At 43.8% G+C, this 21169-nt stretch overlaps 1 protein-coding gene across 9 annotated transcripts; it reads left to right on the forward strand.

Moving 5' to 3' along the window:
• The first annotated feature begins 992 nt into the window (after positions 1-992).
• Positions 993-18230, forward strand: LOC111152754 (zinc finger protein 821). 9 transcript variants are annotated; one of them, XM_022511359.1, is made up of 9 exons: positions 993-1244; positions 1896-1958; positions 3149-3236; positions 4507-4623; positions 11537-11662; positions 14277-14422; positions 15088-15192; positions 16342-16508; positions 17269-18230. In XM_022511359.1, the coding sequence occupies exons 4-9, from the start codon at positions 4584-4586 to the stop codon at positions 17921-17923; spliced, it is 1239 nt and encodes a 412-aa protein (XP_022367067.1). In that variant the 5' UTR covers positions 993-1244; positions 1896-1958; positions 3149-3236; positions 4507-4583; the 3' UTR covers positions 17924-18230. The 9 variants fall into 9 exon arrangements, with proteins under 9 accessions (XP_022367067.1, XP_022367065.1, XP_022367071.1 ...); XM_022511357.1 differs by having other exon boundaries at positions 3149-4623; XM_022511363.1 differs by lacking the exon at positions 11537-11662.
• The last annotated feature ends 2939 nt before the right edge of the window (positions 18231-21169 follow it).

The following is a 21169-nucleotide window of genomic DNA, read 5'->3' on the forward strand; positions in this document are numbered from 1 at the left end:
TACATTATTATCCAATTTACATTTTGGGAAGCAGAGGTTCAGCATAGGGACTTGCTCAAAGTCACAGGCTGGTCAGTGGCAGGGCTGGGATTCAATTGAGGCTAGATCTTCTATTACCAGGTCCCATCTTTTCACCGCATCCCCTACTTCAGGTAAGCTGTGTTAGAGGCAGTCTTAGGCATTCCACAAGAAGACAGAATAAAAGGAGGGAAAGGAAAAGCAGTGAGGAAATAGGGATGATGACAAGGGAAGGAGGTGTCTTATTGGGAAATTAGTCTAACCACTTTCAATTGCCCCAAATGCCCCTTAAGTGGCAACCGTGCCAAAGTTACTCTGCTCTGTATCTTACTCCCCTAGGTCTACAGCTACTGTTATTTCACTAGTTAACAATCATGTTGGAGACTTAAACGCCTAAAAGAAATGTAAAGATTTTTCTCTTCTGAGATTCTGACAGCAGAACTTGGCCCCTCCCACAAAGGTCCGTGGCCCCTAGGTCTCGGTCACAGTAAATACCTTGGGGGTCGAAAAAACCGCGAATTGTAGGGGGAACCAAGGGAAGAGGGTTTGGGTTGGGGGAGAGACTAAGGTTGAGCTAAGGCGAGGGGGAGCCTGCGGTGGAGCTATGGTTGGGGGATGTGGGTTTTGTGGCTAAACTCAACGGTGGGGTAAAAAACCAGTATCGGAGATGACTTTCAGGTCCAGGAAAGGATAAGGGAGCCGAGGGGCTAACCTGAATGAAGAAAGACCGAAGAGAAGGAGAAGCTGCGTGGTCCCCGGGGCGCGAGGATGGAGGCGAGGCCCCCCTCACACGTCTGTGATTGGATGCTCCCTTAAGTTCCGCCTCCCCAGACCCCCCTCTCCCCTCAAGCCCCGCCCACGCCACCGGGCGCGCGCCTGGGGAGCGGGGAGGGGGACAGCCCTGAGAAGGGGGGAGGGGGAGAGGAGAGGCTCGTGCACGCGCCTCACTGGCTGCGGGTGCGCGACCAGCGCGCTCCCGCCGCCCGCGTCGCCATCTTTTCCCCCTCCGTCTGTCTGTCTGCCGTTGGCTTTGTCCGTCTGCAGCGCCGCCCCTCGGCTCCCCGCCACCGGCTTGGCTCGAAGCCGCCCTCCGCCTACCGGGGCTCAGTCCCGGAGAGCCCCGGCCCAGCCAGTCCAGCTGCGGTCCGGGGCCCATTGTCCGGCGGTCCGTCTGTCCGGAGGCGGGGCCCACGGACGCGGAGCGCCGCAGAGCGCCGAGGCGCCGGGTAAAAAGAACCCCGTCTCCTTCCCCTCCTGGGTTAGGCTGAGGATGCAGGGGCTCCTCGCCCTCCCTCTTGTTGTCGGCTGTCGGTCCTTTTGTCTGTGTCTGGGGAGGGGGCTCCGGTTTGCTCTGGCCGGGGGGCGGGGGCAGCCCAGGCGCGGACTCTCGCTCAGCGCCGGGTTCCTGAGACGAGGCCGGACCCGGCTGGCTCCCCACCGGCCGTTCCTCTTTCAGTCCCTCTGGCGGTCTCGGGCGCGGGAGGGGCATTCGCGCCGCCGCCCTCCCGCGGTGGGCCCAGGTCGGGCAGGGCCGGGCACAGCCGGGGCGGCCCCGGCGTCTGACAGGCTGGGGTGGAGCCGGGGGAGGGGGAGGATGGGCGTGGGAGTGCAGACCCGGGTGTCAGTCCCGCGTCGCGGTCTCGCAGAACGGCTTCTAAATTTAGATTTCTGAGAAGACTGTGTCGTCTGAGGGTTTGTCTGAGCCGCCTCGGAAGACCTCTGGCTTTTGTCGATAATTCCTGGGAATCTACCTGTGCTCATACTTGAAGAAGCCAAAAGGACCATCTCGGTACACATGCTCCAGACCAAAGAAAAGTGGGAACAGGGTCAGTGAGGCAGCTACGTGACCGGCTTTCTTGTCCTCTCCCTTTTGGCAGATAAAAATCACTGGGATTCAGGAGAGTTTACTTTGCTCCGTGGGAACTGCACCAGAGCTGGAGGTGGGAGTGCACCCTCTTTTTTTAAAGATTGGATTACCTGTTTTTTTTTTCATGCTGAAGTCTGTGGTGTGTTCTGGAAGCTGCAACCTAACACCTGTGGGAGAGCAGGGATAATGTTAAGGGGAGATGTTGGCCCCCCCCTCCAAAGGACTCATAACCTCGGTCTAAAGACAAAGCTTCCTTCCTTTTTACATAGAATCCCTTGTAAACCTGAATCTCACTGTTTACCTTTCTTCCTGTCCCGTTTTTTCTTCCAGATGGTGATGTTCAGGCGGCTCTCCATTTACATTTTTGTGTTGGTTTTAGATTCGGGTTTGGGAGCTGAGGCAGTGTTAAAAGTAAAACTGAATGCGTGATCTTTAAGGCAATGTGTCTATGAATTTTAGCTTTTACTGCCTATAAAACTGTTGTCTAACTTCTGAGATCTTGCTGTATAGTCAAGAATGCACTTACATTGCTGTTTATGTGTGTATGTACTTTCTTTTTTTTATTTTCTAGAGTCCACGACTCCACGGACTTTCTTTTTTTGAGGGAGGAAGGGGTGTTTTCCTGTTTTTCCCCTTAATCCCTCGGGTGTGAAGTCTCATTGGGTACCATCTGGTCAGTTCCCCATTCGGCCACTAGGAGGATTGTGAAGTAGAGTGGACACTGCCTATTTAAATATGCAGATACTCATCTGTGTTTCTGACTTGTAGCTTTAGTATTGAACTGTTGCCTCACCAAGATGATCTGAATTGAGCCTGTCTCAAGTTATTTGGTCTTCATTTGGAAGGATCGTCGTTACTTTTATCTCACAGTTTCAAATTCTAATCTTGGTGAAGAGAGAAAATTTAAAGATTAGTTAATATTTCATTTTTTCCCTTATATAATAGAGAGGCGTACTTCTGCAAATTTTAGGAAAAAATGATAGACAACCTGCATTTTATTCAACTTTCTACTTTGTGATTCCACAGAGTTGCAGGAAAAGACCCAAAGTGAATATGCCTTCACTGCTTCCATTAATAAAGTAACTACTTGATTAGAAAGAAATGACCTAGGCAAACAAAACAGAACAGGAATACATACTGCCCTCTAACTAGTTAACATTGATTTTTACTGTATGCATTTGGAGTTGGGGTTGTTGGTTGTTTTTTGTTGTTGTTGTTGTTGTTTAATTTAAGGTCTGAAAAAGAACTATGTTTGATATGCAGATATGATAGAAGACTGCCCGAAAGCTGCTTCCTTTGCCACTTCCTGTGGAGGCCTGTCTTTGCCATTTGCGGTTTCTTTCTTCTTTTGGTAAGGGGAGGCAGGATCTGATTACAGGTCTGAGGTCCTTTCTAGCTACACTGAGGAGTTAGTTGGCATAACTGGAGATGAGTCTTCACTAACTGCAGTGCCAAGTGTAGTTAGCGGTGCCTCTCATAAGGCCTTGTAAGGCATTGAACTACTTGTTTATTCAATATAAGTACAGTTTGAAAGTGCAGGAACTGAAAGAAAACTTAGAGGGTGATCAGATCCATATTCTTGTCTTTGGTAGGAAAGACAATCTCTCTTTTTAATCTGTTTATTCACTGTGCTTTCATAGAAAATTTCACAGTTTTCACTACTAATCCATTTCAGACTCTCTAACAACACTTACTGCTGGGAAAGTCTTTCTTAAAAACTAACCAGGAACCTCCAGGCTCAGGTATCTGTTCCCTCCAATTTCAGGGAAGCAGATGCAGGTCTCTGCAGCACTTCTCATTTGGGGAGCTTTTCTCTTTGTTCTTCCCACTGATCTCTTGCTACATAGAGGCTGAATTGAAAGGAGGCACTAAAGTTATTAAATTTGACCGCCACTCCAAAGCATATGAGCAGGGCCAGATTGATGTTCTACACTGGGGTGTTGAATTAGCAACAGTGTGGATGGCATCTGGCTGTTCTGGTGAGAGCTCATCTTCAACATTGGAAGCTTAATTGGTTTTAGTGCCCTGTCATCCACAGTGCTCAACACTGTGCGTACCCCACTAGATAAAGGCTCTATTTTCCATGTTGATGTCATTTATAGATGCCTAAAATTTTGAGACATTTCCTGTCTCACAGGGATGGGATGCTTTGTCACCTCCAGACAAGATAACTTTTGGGAAAAAACGTCTGGAGGCTCCCATTTGTGCAGATTGCAGGGCCTGACTTCCAGTGGGCGTGTAATACGTGAGCTGCCACCCCCTTTTGCTTCCTTTTGCATTCACAGGGGTTATCCCTTTGAGCCTGCAGTGCTTCTGAAGCTGTTTTTTTGCTTCCTTTTCTATCCTCTGATCTTGATCATGATCACTTAATAGTATTCTGGATTCCACAGATAGATTTAGAGTGAAATTCTCTAAATTCTTTGAAGGAGTCTCCTCTTAAACTTCTTGGGATCTTGATGTTGTGCTAGAGATCTATTCATTTCTTTCTTTTTAAAATTCTATTATTTATAACTGGTGAGTTTTATACGCTTAATAACTATTTTTTAAAGTCTTCTTTTATCTTTAATTTTGTCTGTTTCTGGCAGAAATGACATGTGCTAACAATATCCTTTTTATTATAGGTCAGCATCCTACAAGGAGGTAGTAACATATCCAGTTGTGAAACTGGGAAAGGCCAGAGCTCTCGGATCAGGGAAACATGTCCCGTCGGAAACAGACAAATCCGAATAAAGTTCACTGTGAGTACTGGGTTTTGTCTTCTGGAACCTGGGTTCATTAAGGGTTGAAATGAGAGAGTCATCTGAATTTAGGTGAAAGGCTCACACTAGTTCGTGAAGGAAAATAGGGTTAAAGAGTTTGAACAAGATTTTAAAATGTGGTTGCTGGAGGTGTTAGAAATCTGTTTTAGTAGGTGTACTTGATCATATTAACAAACATTTATAGGATATCTGTACAAAGCCTTGTGCTAGACGCCAGGGCTATAAAACAATGTAAGGATATATAAGGCTATAATGTAGCCACAGATACATAAAATAATATCTAAAAACACAAGATAGTCTATGCTGAGTGCCATATAGGGGTGCTGTAGACTGTGTGTACGACAGAAGTTAAGAAGAGGGAGAGAGTTCATGGACTGAGGAAGGAGAGAATGCTTCATGGAAGAGGCCCTAGACTGTGAACTTGAACTGGGCCTTAGAAGGTAGGAAGTGGATTTTTTAAAAAAAGAAGAAGGAAGAGATAAAATCAGTAGGGGAAATCATGTGAGCAAAGATATAAGGGGGAATGCACAGGGGCGCCTGGGTAGCTCAGTGGGCTAAGCGTCTGACTCTTGATTTTGGCTTGGGTTGTGATCTTAGGTCGTGAGATTGAGCCCTACATTGGGCTCCATGCTCAGCTTGGAGTCTGCTTGGAATTCTCTCTCTCTCCCTTGCACTTGTGTTCCCTGTGTCTCTCTTTCTCTAAAATAAATAAATAAAATCTTAAAAAAAAAAAAGGGATGCATATGCTCAGGCGATAAGGAGACTTTGTATGAAGCAGAAGTTTTATTTATCCAGATGTCATAGGACAAAAGATGAGGTTGGAGATGTTAAATTCTATATTGTAGAGGCCTGTAGACCAGTCCAAGTTCATACTATATACCGTGGACTATAGGGAGGTACTGAAGGTTTTCAAGCAGAGCATGTGGATTGACATTTAGAATGTAGTGTTTTAGGGACTATGAAGCAGAATATGGGATGGATCACATGAGAGTAAGACTAGTAACAGGAAAACCAGGTATGGATTATTGCCTTGCATTGTTTCTCACCAGTTTTATATGTATGTTTTATTTCATCAATTAGACTACAGAATTCTAGAGAGAGACTATGTCCTTTTTATATTTCCTGCTATTCCTCTCTACTTCTAGCACTGCTTATAATAGAGGATATTCAAAAGTGTCTCTTTAACAACATAACTATGCAGATTTGATGGAATTAACCAGTTTCCTATGATCTGGGCAGATGAGCATTCTCACCCAAATGTTTGAAAAAGAGCCAGATAGCACCCTATTGTTATGGAGGACTGACTAAATAAGGTACAGCAACATCTGAATAGAATTCAGTGGCATGATTACGACAGGTAAAAACCTGTTCTTGAGGAAAGAACTCTACATATGAGAGAATGCATTAGTCAAGGAGTTTAAGATAAGAGGATTAAAATTTATTACAAACACACCGGATGTCAGGTACTATGTACCATATTGGGTAACTTCGAGGGAGAGAGAGAGAGAGAGAGAGAGAGAGAGAGAGAGAGAGAGAGGAAACAGTGCGAACAGAGGAATTAGGAGGACTTCAGCACTGTACGGGTTAATGAGATTAGGGTGGCAGACCTCCATATACAATAATTCTTCAACTTAAGTCTTGGGAAGGTTTTATAAGAGAACAACTCTGATATTTCTAGGAGTATATTCTGGAATAGATGGCAGTGGAAGTCTGCTTAATACAAAGATGAATGAGTGGTTTAGGCAGGGTTTAGAAATTGCTGCTAAAACAGTGGAAATGTGGTAGGCCTGAATGTGAGGACTGTCAAGAGCAGTATCTCTAGCCTAGGTAATCCAACCCAGAGGTTTAGGAAGATAGTCTTCTCTCTGGTTGAAAATGATTATTAATAAAAGACACAGATGTGACCCCAAGAAGGCAGGGCAGGAAAGGTACTTTTAGTAGAGATGAGGTGTTCACAAATAAGGCAGCCACAGGAGTTGGGCATTTACCTGTAAAAGCACCTGTCCATAAAGACTTGGTTAGATTTAAGGCGAGTAGCTGGTGGAGATGATGGCATGATTGTAATAAGGCCAGGGGAAGCCAGTGAAGGCCCATATGGTCCGTGCATGTGTCCACAGAGCTTACATCTGACCACTGACTCTATTCCCACCATAGCCGAATGCAGGATGAGCTGGCATTAGGTCAGAAAACAGAGGGACACACAGGCCATGGAGAAGAGAGTATCACAGATACACAATGGCAGAAATACCGTTTCCAGAATGAGTGAATAGCGTATTGTGGCAGAGTGGGTGGAACTGTGTGGGCTCTGTGCTGGGGACCATTAGAGGGCTGTGAACAGAAATGTTCACCTGCAACTAAAAAGCAGACCCCCGGGGAAGGGCCGTGATGCATTTGGGTAGGGAACCGGGGAGGCTTCTCAGGTAATGGACTAAGCCTGACTAAAGAAGAAAAGACACTGAGGTTTGCTGGTGTCTCAGGACTTTCTACCTAATGACTATGCGGGGACTGAAGCCAATCCTACCTTTTTCAAAAGGGCATCTTCTCATTGCCCATGACAATAACAGCAAGTAGGAATAGGTAATTTCAGTCTTCTGGCCACTGGAGTCTCCTATTTCCTTGCAGTGAAATGGAACCAGTCGAATGTATTGAATTTAATGCTGCTCATCTATTTAAAGTAAATGGAATGGACTCAAGGTCTGGGAGGTGAGAATGTCTGCACAAGCTTTGCTGAAATGTTAAAGCCAGTCGGCACTTGAGTAGAGTAATGGCTGAGCTCCTTTACATCTGCCTTCTGGGAAGGAGATTGTGTGGCCTGAAGCTCAAAGCCCGCCTCAAAGAATGTATTAAGAATCCCACCGCTGTAGCCTGACAGCATTTGTCAGATCCACCGTAGAAGCCAGTGGGCAGGCTGCGCTGGCAGTTACTCGGCTTTCCTCAGGACTGTCTCTGTATCTAAATTACTGTCATGATTTCTCCTTTCCCCAGAAACATCCAGGCATACTCGTGTATAGTTTGTTCAGTTCATTAACAGATTTGACACAGAGCTTTCTGAATAAAAGCCCAGAATTGTTAGTCTCAGAGAAACTGTGGATGGACTGTTAGACCTTCCTCATCTCACCTCCTTCTGAGTACAAGTTTCTGTCAGCTGTTTCTAGAGAGGTTGAAAATAGAGTCCCTTGTACACTCTCATTTGGTGTGTTTATGCCAAGCAAACCACTAAGAAAAGGAAAACTTTTTTTTTCCTTAAGAAAAACTTTTTCTTCTTCTTTTTTTTTTTTTTAAAGATTTTATTTATTTATTTGACAGACAGAGATCACAAGTAGGCAGAGAGGCAGGCAGAGAGAGAGAGGAGGAAGCAGGCTCCCTGCTGAGCAGAGAGCCCGATGCGGGGCTCGATCCCAGGACCCTGGGACCACAACCTGAGCCGAAGGCAGAGGCTTTAACCCACTGAGCCAGCCACCCAGGCGCCCAAGAAAAACTTTTTCTTAAGACACTTTTGTTTTCAGATTGCAAAGTACAAACAAAACTAAAAACTTTGAACTTCAGTAAAATCTTCTCGGCTTTTACAGACAAGTAGGAAAAAAAGCCTTTAAAGTCCCTTCTTTTCCAAAAAGCACAACTTGTTTTGTCCTTGTTCATTCTGTCAGCATCCTTGTGAGGTAAATGGCTGTGTTCCCAGCATGTGGTAGCACCTTGGGTTTTAGAGACTGTCAGCTGGAATGGAATCCTAAGCTCCTCATTCCCAAGATGAGCTCATTTTTTCTGAATTTGACATCTACTCTCTTAGAATTTTTTTTAGCTGCTTTGCTTCACTTAATTTTAGTCAGCCAGAAATTGCATTTATTTAATTGCACCAAGGACTCAATATAGAGAATTGTAAAATCTTTGCCTTTCTAGTAACTTTCATCCCAGGCTTCTCGTCTGTTCTACAAACTTGCTAGAATGGCCTTGTTCTTGTCTGGTCTGAAAAACCTTAGCCAAATCAAACAGTATTTTGATTTCATACCATCCCCCTCCGCCAAAAAAAAGAGAGAGCTAGCACCTTCATTTTTACTGTAGAGCTTAGACGACTTGTTCTCAGCTATTAATAGACAAATAAATACCCATGTTAAATAAGATGGTTGCCCTACATTAATATCTAGGGACCTGAGGGGTTTTTTTTAACCTACTCCAATAGTCTCAAGATAGAAGGAAATAATAATTCAGCATTATAAAAGCAGGCAATTATGTAACACTTCTTAAGCACCTGTATCTCTATGGATCACATTTGACTTGAGTTATTATGACATACTTTTAGGTATGTAAAAGGTATCACTATCTTTTTATGAAAGGATAATTCTGGAGAGTGGGATTTAGAGCTTAGGTAAATAGTGACTGCTGGAGGATCATTCATGTACCTTCTCCTATGAGATAAGCCAAAATTACTTTTCTAATAATTTTTATATATTTTGCTTTATATTGATAGGAATAGCCCTAAGGAATAAAGTTTCCATTGGCCTTTGTAAGTCAGGAATAGAACCAAATAGAAGAGCACAGTTTTTCTTTCCAAACAGCAAAAAGGAATAACAAAATTAATTTATTCCAACAATCCTAAGTGAGATTGCCAGCAAAAGTCCTAGATAGGGACATCTTCTAGATAGACTCTTCTCTGTCCTATGAAGGCCTAAATATTAGACAACATCAATAGACAAAAATGTTGAGCTCAAGTTTATGGGTCTAAACTGAATTACTAGTTGATCTGGAAAGTCATCCTTTTAGATGCCCTTTTACTAATCCAATGGTAATTACCCTTGGTAATTAAGGAGGGGAAAAAGTATTCTTCATATGTTATAAACCTAGTTTGTTTCCGAGTAGGTTTCTTTAGAGATGAGAAGTGTCACTGATGAGAATGGTCTGCCCCTTGATAATTATCTGCTGTTATATAATATGTCCCTTAGGGCCATTTCTGCCCATAGTTTCCATGTCCGGAAGCATGCATCTATCCAGAAGAATTCAGTAACTAGTCCACTTGGCCATAGTCTTGTCGTTACAGTACAACCACCATGAAGAAAAGTATTTTCCTTCTGCAAAAAGAGTGAGGAGGTGCTATAATAGAATTCACTGTTTGCCTTCTCTAGCAGTAATTTATAACCAGTTTGTGATTGTGATATTTTAAAAATGGACTTAAAGCTGCTTATTTTTCTTTTACTGGAGGGCTTTGTGGCTAGAAGTTCACTTGAACCCTCAACACCTCTACTCCTACTCACAGTATTGATCAGAGTAGCCCCAGCATGGTAACTTACCACAGGGTATCAGAACCATCAAAATGATAGGTCTCTTTGTCAATTACTGGCCCTGAGAATGTTTCTTTGGTATTTGAGGTGTAGCATCAGACTCTTATGGTACAAAGGTAACATTATCACTATGATTAGTACCATTCTTCTCACAGAGATAAGTGTTTTCTTTTTTTTCAGCAAAATCACTCTGATGAACCATCTAACCTCACATCTCTGCTTGAAAGCAGTTTAAAATATGGATTTTAGAGCTGTACAGACCTCGGTTCAAATACTTTGCTTTCCTATAAACCTGAGTTTTCTCTTAAGTAAAGTATGGGTAGGAAGAATACCTAACACATAGAGTTTTGCAGAGAATCTTTAAGATAGAAATTATAAAGCACTTAACATAGAGCCTGGAACTAGAACATGCCAAAAGTAATTATTAGTGTTTAACACTTAGCATATGGGTGCTCACTGAATTTTTGCTGAACAGATGCCTAAAGTGAATCACATGAAGCCTACTTCATGTCAGTTCTTTCATTGCCCAAGGACTTATAGCACAGGTCAACTGACCATTTCTCCTACCTCATTGTATCCTGTCTTGGAATCTGAGCCTGTTTACTTTCCTTTTTCTCCATTAAGAAAGCGCCTGGCCTATTGTCAGACATTTCACTAGGGCTTTTTATTAGTCTCTCTTGGTGGCTGGAGAATGGGGACTGTAGTTTCCACTCTGACTGAGATAATGGAAACCTCGAGAAACCCAATTCTCTTTTCTCCTTCTGCTTGGCCTCTTGGAAATAAAAGAGCACTTAAATGTTAACTCTTCAATAACCACACAGATCCTAGGCAGAGTTCATCGAAAGTAAACGCACAATCAAGGACAGGTCCAGGGCTTTTGGATATTCCATACAAGAAAAGAAAAAAGAAAACAGACCACATTGACCAAGGAAACTGATAAAATATTGTTGCAAATTGGTTGCTGTCTTTCAGGGAGTTTGTTCCTCAGCAAAAATGAGTTCATGTATTACTTGTTCTTTTCATCTACTATTCAGCCAGTTGTTGATTTGCTTGCAGTTAATTCTGATAGACACAGAAGTAGAGTCAAGGAAGAACTTCCAGAGCATGTCTTGGAAAGAAGATGGCTAAAGATGAGATTAGAGAGATTGTTATTGTAAGGGTTAGTTGAAGCACTTGTTTGTAGTCGGAGCTAGACACTGAGCCAGGGCCATAGTGTTAGTATACTAAGAATCAGAGATTGTGCCCAGATTTGTTGCCCTATCTTTATCATCCTCTCACTTTGCCTCTTCTGCCTCTCTCGCCAATCCTGATGGAAGGTTATAAATGGAATTGAGATTCTGAAGTTAAATTTGTAAAGTAGAAATTGATTACCTTTTGAAAGGAGTCAAGATTAGGAGGATTTAAGCAAGTGATGCTTTCTAGAGCATCTGGCTTACTGCCCCGGAAGAGTAGCGGTGCCCAGAACTCCAGGAGGCAGCAAGCTGACTTAGTGATGGATGACCCCACCATGGGGTACCTGCCTGTCTCCTACCTTTGAATGGTCTGACTTTCCAACCAGCTTCCCTGGGGATACATGCTGCCCAGCTGGTGGCCTGACTATTTTTCCTTGTGACCACCAGGGGATCAAGTATTTGCTGGGCTAGAAGAGCAAGCCCGCCAGGCGATGATGAAAACTGATTTTCCTGGAGACCTTGGCAGTCAGCGACAAGCTATCCAACAACTAAGAGATCAGGACTCCAGTAGCAGTGAGTTCTGCACCTTCTGGTAATGACTCAGGGCAATGGGAGAAGAATTATCAGAGTGTGTGTGCTCTGGGGATTGTGCATGGGGGTTGGGAGGAAGATATGAAGAAGAAGATTTGTGGATCCTCAGTGTTCCCAAAGATGTTGCTAAGGTGTATGAGCATATGCTTGTCCAGAGAGAGGACAGGTTTGGTATTATATATTTTTTTTAACTCATGGACTGCTTACTTGGTGCAGTACCATACAGAGATAGGTTTGTGATGACTGTGATAGACAGGGGCATAGGGATTATTAGTGCTCAACCTGTCCCTGAGTTAGGTCAATTGAAAAGAATCTGTCTCCTAGAATCTATTTACTCATAATTAACAAAATGTAAGAGTGGCATTAATGAAATTTTTGCTTGAGATTTCATTATAACGTTATATAAGAGGATTTCCTTGCTAATGAGAGTATGCATCATATAAAGTGCTGAAGTCAAAGTCAGAGCACCTGGCTGGCTCGGTAGAACAGGCAGCTCTTCATCTTGGAGCTGTGAGTTTGAGCCCCACCGTGGGTGCAGAGATGACTTAAAAAAAATTTTTTTTTAATGGAATTTTTAAAAAGGAGTAAAATGTTAAAGTCAAGGTCTTCCCACACCAAGTCCTAAGTAAATCCCTGGAAAGAGATGGAAAGACAGTGGCTGGTAACTAGCTGAGCCTCACAGGTCATCTGTTCCGTGAGCTGCCTGAACAAACACATTTCCTAGAATGATCTCCTTACTTTACTAATCACATCCATCTGATACTGGTTGGTATTACTGTCAATTCAGACTGACATTTTTAAATTTTTCTCCACATTTGGGATTGAAGAATAAAGAAGGAAAGAATTCAGCACCTTCTAGGAACTACAGTTTCCACTCTAAGTAATAACTTAGCAACAAAAAAACTAATAATTTAGCATCTAATAGCAAAGAAAAATGAACCAAAGATTTCTAGAAAACCTGTGGGAGCTACCAGTTTGAGTAACAGGATAGGAATGGCAACATCTATAAAGTCTAATAGGCTTCCATTCTGGAAAAGCTGCATCATCCCTCTAGATGGCATACTTATTTTGTAAAAATCATTTTAGTAGAGAGATATGTTTGGATTTTTTCATCACTCATGTAATGTGTCTGATACAATGTTGTCTTAGACTAAGTTTACAAATATTCCAAATAAACTGGTGAGAAAATATGGTATGATTTAGTCTGTTCCAGTCCTTCATTATTTAAATGAATTGAGATGAAAGCTTTGGGCTAGGGAATAAGGCATACAGGGCCCAAATCCAGTCCCCCAAACAAGTAGAATATCTAATAGAGACATATGTAACTACTAGCAGATGATTTGGTTAGATTTTCTTATGAAGAAAAGGAATGTAATCAGTTTTGCCCAGATGCTGTTGGATTTCAGAATTACACAAGGTAGTAGTAGAGAGAAGATAAGAAACACTGTTAGCTGGGAAAGCTGAGTCTCACAGGTGAAAGTCTACCTTGTATTTCTCTTGCTCATAGTCAGGCCCAGGAATCCAGGATCTTAGTGTGGTTGGGTTGGGGCTGGAGTCTCACAGCGTACCTAGACTTGGCTTCTTCTTGTGATCTTCAAGGTACTAGCACTTCTTTTTTTCCCTTTTAGAAATTCCCTTTTTTATTGTGTGTGTGGTTTTTTTTTTTTAATGTTTCTCCTACCATTTTATAAGGAATAGGGGAAAACATCAGCCCATAAAAACCTTGCAGATTCCCCCAGTCACAGGCAGACCACTCCCCCATAGCCACATCCTACCCCCTAAATGAAAACAAACTCAGTTCTTACTTTAGTCACAAGAAAGTATATTTCATCCTAAAGAATGGCCTGTTACCTTCACTTAATACAGTCAGTTATCTGTCAGATAATCCAGAGAACCAACAGAAACAATGGATTTATTTAGCCTAGAATTCTGAGTTACTAGCAGAGTAAGAACACCCTGAGTCAGGTAGCATAACAAATGGCCTAAGGTTGGTTGCTGTGCTCTTTTTTCCACTGGACTGAACAAACCTTTCCCTATAAGGTGACATTACTACTACCTCCTTTCTTGAAAAGAGGAAGAAAAAAAATAGTTGGTTTTTCTCCTTAGGGTTTGTTGGGAGAGAAAGGATTAGTGGGACTCAGAATAGAATAGTACATGTGATGCCATTGGAAAAACTGTACAGAGGGGTTATGGAGAAAAGTAAGTAATAGAATCAGTGAGAAGTGTGGGTAAGGCAGAGTTCGTGTGCTGTGGGAATGAGCATGGTGTGAGGTGCGTGGGAGGTGTGATTTCAAGTATGAGAGGTTTGGGAATCGTGTAAGAATTATTTTTAGGATAACGTACAGGGCCCAGTAACTGTTGTCTAATGCAATTTTGCCTGAGATTTTCTCTTTAATGTAAATGGCATTATAAGCAATAGCTATAGCTCTTCTACCAACATGATTTGTACCCAACTATACCAACTGTACATTGATACAAACTCCATTGTGGAAGACTTGAATATGTTTTCCATTATAGCTACAAACTCTAAGATGGAAAGCAACTCAAGATGTATTCATGCAAAAATCAGAACAAGTGACCAATTTGTATGTTCCAGGTGACAGTGAGGGTGATGAAGAGGAGACCACACAAGATGAAGTTTCTTCCCACACATCAGAGGAAGATGGAGGGGTGGTCAAAGTGGAAAAAGAGTTAGAAAATACGGAACAGCCTGTTGGTGGGAATGAAGTGGCAGAGCACGAGGCAAGTGACAACAGCTCCCGAATTCAGGACCCCCAACCCTTCTACTTGGCTCTGATGTGCTTGATTCACAGTAATGATCTTGCCTCTGGTGGTCTCCTAGGCCCTCATGTGAAGAGTTTCTTCCTTCACAGCTCCATTTACCCAAACCCCACACACAGCTCTCATCACACCAGCTTTCCTATCCTTCCACATATCACTAACCCAGGTAAAGCTTCTCTGCTTCTTTCCAGACAGAATATCCACTTTTACAAGACTATCAGCCGACTTCTGAAGTGTACTCTTAAATATGCTTGCAAATCTAAGTCAGAGTGTTACCTGAGGTGCCAACTTCTCTCTAATGTGTTTCCTGAGGATTCCTGCAAGAAGCACAGCAGGAGGAAAGCTAATCTTCTCTCTGCAGAGTTTACTGTGGGGAGTGGGGGATAGATCAGCTCTCTTAGGGCCGCCCTGTGTCCTCAGGGCAGGAAGCCTTGGGGAAAATAAAGATAGGAGTAAATGTGATTCCCGTTCCCTATTACTTTTCCCTTCAGTCCATAATGGGAACCTAAGAATAACTTGTGATATCAGGTTGTGTTCCTTTTAACAGGACACCCTGTTGAAAGAAGTAAGGGCAGGGCAAAGAGTGGTAAACAGTCTTAATGAATTGCCTACTTGTTGAATTGCAGGTCACAGGGAACTTGAATTCTGACCCCTTACTTGGACTTTGCCAGTGTCCCCTCTGCCAGCTAGACTGTGGGAGTCGGGAGCAGCTGATTGCTCATGTGTACCAGGTATGGGCTGGGGAGCCACGTGCTCCAGAACACGAGTGCCAGCACCTTGTTTAGCCTTTGCCTCCACCTCCCAGGGGAACCTTGGGTTGTTGCTTCCAGTAAGACTCCACTCTAGTCCCCAGAATGTTTTAAAGAATAAGTGGAATGTGTTGGGTAAACCTGTTCTGGGTTCCCAGACAGACACACTCTGAAAATTAAATATATTTTTTCCAAATTATTTAATGCACTTTTGTTTATTTATGTATTGATTAGGGGTGGGTGGAGTAGGGGCAGAGGGGGAGAGAGAATCCTAAGCAGGCTCCACACCCAGCATGGAGCCCAGTGCAGGGTGCAGGGTTTGATCTCACAACCCTGAGATCGTGACCTGAGCCGCAATCAAGAGTCAGACCCTTAACCCACTGAGCCACCCAGGTGCTTCAATGCATATTTTAAATAGTGAAATAGAAACTAACATCTGTTAATAATGAGGCCTTGTTTTAAAGAAGAAAAAATGAGTTAACATAAATGTTTCTATAATACTAGAAAAAGTGTAAATGAGGGGATCAGAAGAACACAAGCTTTTCGTGCTCTTTTCTTCTCTGATCCAGTCGCAGAGCACCTTTGCCTTGTGATCTGTATTAGAAAGGCGTTAGCACACATGGCAGCCTGGGTTTTACATAGTTGGTTCATGAAGGGAGGGCTTTCTATAGAAGATTGTTTTTCAGAGGATTTAAGAAAAGGCAGGACAAAATGCTTTTGGATACCAGTCTTCCTAGCCAGCTTCTACACTTGGCTTTCATTGCTCCCTTAATATGCACCTGTACCTGCACAGTGTGAGGCTACAGACAGAAATTATCCCAACCGTGAATTCTTTGCAGGTTTTGAAAAGGGCTCTGGCTCTGGAGCTCTGTTGTTTACAAGCCAGCCACATGTTCCAGAATATAGTCAAAACTGTAATGAAATCTGAACAATAATCAGATTGGCCTGGCCCTTCTAAAGGGCCGTTAACAGAAGAGACTCTTACTTTTCCAGGTGCTAAGCAGGGAGAATTATTGCAAATCCCTGTTCTGAGACTAAGGAAAAGGGACATTTCCCAGAGAGCAGTTTCTAAGTGGGTGTAGATTACTTTAAAAGAAGCCTGAGCTGACAGATGAAGGCTCTGTTTTACAGCACACTGCGGCAGTGGTAAGCGCCAAGAGCTACATGTGTCCTGTCTGTGGCCGGGCCCTAAGCTCCCCGGGGTCCTTGGGTCGTCATCTCCTAATCCACTCGGAGGACCAGAGGTCTAACTGTGCTGTGTGTGGAGCCCGTTTTACCAGCCATGCCACGTTTAACAGGTTAGCTGGTCACCTAACCCTCTTGCTCTGGGAACAAATTATTGGGTGTGGGTTCCGCTTTCCCAAATCAAAAGAAAGGCTAGAGATCGGTAATGCAAAGGTGACTGACTCTGGAAATACAAGTAATGAAGCCAATAAATATATCCATTCCATTAGATATCCCCAAAGGGAAATGAATTCTCATTTCTTTCCCTATTAGAGTAATATTTTCATCTACAAAGATATTGGGGGGGCAGTCCAATAACATTCATGATAAAGCTTAGAGAAGTTACAGGGAGCTAAAAGGCCCCTGATGTGAGGACACAGTCTGTACTGTGTCCCAGGGAGGCTGGAACTGTGAATTGTGTCCTAGTTAAATTTGCCTAGGATACAATGCAGAGTCGGCCAGGGCAGGAGGGGTTGGGCCAGTGGACTCCCCTAAAGGCAGCCTCTACTTTAAGAGGGACCACCATTTCCACAGTAGGACTGCCCTGCACAGCTCTTAGAAACACCACCAGCCAGCTGGAATGAACCCTGCACATTTGTGGGGGATATCTGGCAGGTGGCTCAGTCTCTAACTCCGGGAGGGCTTTAAAACTTGGTAGACCACCCAAGCCCAGAGAAGGTATGAGGTGGGGGAGGTCAGAGGTCTCCCAAGTACTCAAATCTGACCCCTAGTGGTGAACTTGGAGCAACTGGCCTAGTAGGACAAGCGTTAAGTCAGAGCTGTATACCTGAGCCTTGCTAGGAGACCCTAACAACCCCAATTTTTGTATTCCAGTGAGAAACTCCCTGAAGTACTTAATATGGAATCCCTACCCCCAGCCCATAGTGAGGGTCCCTCCAGCGCTGAGGGAAAGGACATTGCCTTTAGCCCTCCCGTGTACCCTGCTGGAATTCTGCTTGTGTGCAACAATTGTGCTGCCTACCGGAAGCTACTGGAAGCACAGACCCCCAGCGTTCGCAAGTGGGCCCTACGCCGACAGAATGAGCCGTTGGAAGTACGGCTGCAGCGTCTGGAACGAGAGCGCACAGCCAAGAAAAGTCGGCGGGACAATGAGACCCCAGAGGAGCGGGAAGTAAGGCGCATGAGGGACCGCGAAGCCAAACGCCTGCAGCGCATGCAGGAGACAGACGAGCAGCGGGCGCGCCGGCTGCAGCGGGATCGGGAGGCTATGAGGCTGAAGCGGGCCAATGAAACCCCAGAGAAGAGGCAGGCCCGCCTCATCCGGGAGCGGGAAGCCAAGCGGCTCAAGAGGAGGCTGGAGAAAATGGACATGATGTTGCGAGCTCAGTTTGGCCAGGACCCTTCTGCCATGGCAGCCTTAGCAGCCGAAATGAACTTCTTCCAGCTACCTGTGAGTGGGGTGGAGTTGGACAGCCAGCTCCTGGGCAAGATGGCCTTTGAAGAGCAGAACAGTGGGTCTCTGCACTGAACCTGCCTGCCCTCCTGCTCACCCAGGTCCACAGGGATCTGTGCTGCAGCCAACTCACAAGGCCTTGTCCTTACTGCCAGAGGAAGGCCTGGGTTTGCTGCAGGTGGACCTAAAGCACCTCTTGCATGTGGGAGCAGGATGATGGGGTCAGCAGGGAGCCAGATTAAGGCAGCTCTGGACGAGGGAGTAGGCACTCCAGGGAACTGGACTCCCAGCCCACTGCTGCAGGGCATGCTTATAGGACTATGGGGCCCAGTGCGGCCCACGGAGTTGTGAGGGCAAATAAATTAATTTTATCTTTACTGGCCTTTTCTGCTTTTCTCTCCATTTCATTCTAGCAAATGAAGTGATCTAGGAGAGCCCTGGGTGGAAATTTTAGGCAGGGACTTCTGGCAGATTGTCTTCTGAAGGGAGGGTGCTCCTCATTTTAGGCAGCCCAGAGATCCCTTGTTTGGGCCTTTACAGGTCAGTGAGGCATAACTATGACATTAAAGAAAGGACCGATGCTAACTTTGTGGGTCCATTCCCACAACCCTAATGAAGATAATCTATGGTCCCAAATGCCATTTAAACCTAGCTTACCTTTTCCAAACTCAGAAGCAGACGCCTTTCCTCCTAGCTGGCATTTTCTAAAGAGATGCAATATTCAGGCTAGGTATTGGCTACTTTTCCCAGCAGATTTCAGTTTGTCAAACTTTAAAAACTCTATCATAGATAGTAGTCACCTTCATTTAGGAATATGTTCATAGAAACAGCTCTAATACTAAGGTCTATAGTACCGAGGAGCTCTCGTTTGAGAGAAGAGATGATCCATCTTTTTATTTATACCCCAGAGCCAAGATAGGATAACACCCATTGAGAAAAATCCAGAATTAAGGTGAGACGAGAGCTCAAGTTGACAGTGGTCAAAGCCAGAGCAAAATGACAGTTTGTATGTCTGCCAAACCAAGGAGGAGACAAGAGCTGAGGTCATTTCTAAAAAGTGTCTGTGATGGTACAGAACAAGTACAGAACTTTCCTTAGCCTGCACCAAAGATTGTGTACAGTTTAGATAATTATAGATCTCAAGGTCCAGAAGGAAGTGCCCTAGTTAACTTGTAGCCAGAAAAATAACTATGCCAGGAATGTGGACCTCTTCCAATATCATAACAAGGAAACTTGGACTCCTCTCTGACCTCCATAGGTTTAAGGCTATTTAATAGTGTTAACTGACCCCCTTCCCACCACTGAGCTACGGTTAATTCCTAACAGGCAGGCTGAAAGATTTCTGTTTTGGGAAAACAAAAATTTTCATAAGCTTATTCAAAAGTACTGGACATTTGAAAGAAAGTACTTAATTGAGTCAAATGTCTGTCTGTCACAGAGCTCCATACTGAAGTCCTACTCGGGATGCCTCAAAATGGTTGAGCACTCTCTATGCGTTAAAGATTATTCTGAGCACATTACATGGATTATCTCCTTTAATCTTCCCAGCAAACTAGGAGTTAATACAAACTCAGGAGCCCAATGCCTGGATTTAAAAAGCTGCACTGTCATTTAAAAACTAAGTTTGGGCAAGTTACTTAACCTCTGTCTTGGTTTCCCCAAACACAAAATGGAAATAATAGTATGAGCAACAAATGACTATCAATCTATAATATATATAAATATATTAATATGATATAGTTATTAATATATGTAACTTAGGACGGTTTGTGGCACCTGGTAGGTACTCAATGAATGTATCTGAGTCACACTCCTGTATCTGAGTGTTTCACCTCTTACTACTGGCAAGCTTTCTAGTTTAGAAGCAGTAGTTTAGGAACGCCTGGGTGGCTCAGTTGGCCTTTGGCTCAGGTCATGATCCCAGGGTCCTGGGATTGACCCCTGCATCAGGCTCCCTGCCCAGCGGGAAGCCTGCTTCTCCCCTCTCCCACTCACCCTGCTTGTGTTCCCTCTCTCGTTCTCTCTCTCTGTCAAATAAATATTTTTTTTAAAAAAAGTTAAAAAAAAAAAAAAGCAGTAGCTATGATTGCAGCTGATGTATTCCAACAATTTTTGGCAGCATTCCTGAGGAAAGAAAAGAATTGGAGAAAAGGCCAGCAGTGAGGACATCTACAAGCCCTTGTGATTGATTGTACTAGTATCTAAGTCTATAGGTAGACTTCCGGGTCACTGAAAGACACACCAACAGAATGTGCAGATCTGGTCAGAGCCCACCACATAAAGATGGGCACTATTAGCCATTACAAGCTCTCCCATGAAGGGCTTCTATCCCCCACCCAACAGCCACTGTCTGAGGCTGGGATAAGAAGAAGGCGCAAACACCAAAAGGAAAAGCTAGTAGTTTATATAGATAGATATATAGATATATAGATATTGATATATATTGTGTTTACATAGTCCACAAGTTAAATGCAGGTATCCATAAGAAGAGCATTAACAATAAAAATACAATCTGTGTGTAGCCAAGTACAGAGACTTAAAATGGTAAAACAGCAAAAAGGATCTCACAAAAGTACAAATATACAGTACAAATTGATTTATTTAAAACAGTTACAAAAAAGCACAACAAAATAGAGATTATCCTTAGAATTATTAATGCTTTGTTAAAGATCAGGTAGGATTAGAGGGTAAGAAATGGTACTGGGTGGGGGGAGCACCTGACTAGTTCTAAGGCTTTAGATACAATGCAGTTGATTACATATTAATTCAGCCATTACATACTGGGGATAGTAGTTGGGGGATCAGTAATTTATCTACAGGGAACTCCTACACAAATCAGATCCATCCAGACCTCCCCAGTGCAGTCCTTCTTTACTCCTCAGGACCCTAAAGCCACCCGATGACAACGTTCCCACTTTCCTTTCTCCACCCCATTCCCTATCCATATATTCTTCCCTCCCCTAAGGTGCTGTGCAAGCTGAGAGCAGTCTGCTCTCTGCAGCTGGAACATATACTGTTTTGGCTACAGGGATCCTGTGTGTGACTAGGAAGGTTGTAGGGGACAGCCTTATTTTAATACTTCAAGTTTGCCACGGGTACAGTCCGTCTCTTCCCAGCACAATCGATATTCTTTCGAGTGTGAGTATCAAGCAAATGAGGGATGAACCCTGCCTTCAGCAATACCAGCAACGCACGAACCACTCACAGCTCACAACTACGTGCAAACTCCCCGTCTGGGGAGCGCATAAAACCACGGTTTCCCCAGCTCACTCTGAAGAACCTCAGTCCCCGTGACAGTCATGAAGACAGAAACAAATGCTT

The sequence above is a fragment of the Enhydra lutris genome, unplaced genomic scaffold (assembly GCF_002288905.1).
Source record: "Enhydra lutris kenyoni isolate GAN:26980312 unplaced genomic scaffold, ASM228890v2 scaffoldscaffold30, whole genome shotgun sequence".
Classification (NCBI taxonomy): domain Eukaryota; kingdom Metazoa; phylum Chordata; class Mammalia; order Carnivora; family Mustelidae; genus Enhydra; species Enhydra lutris.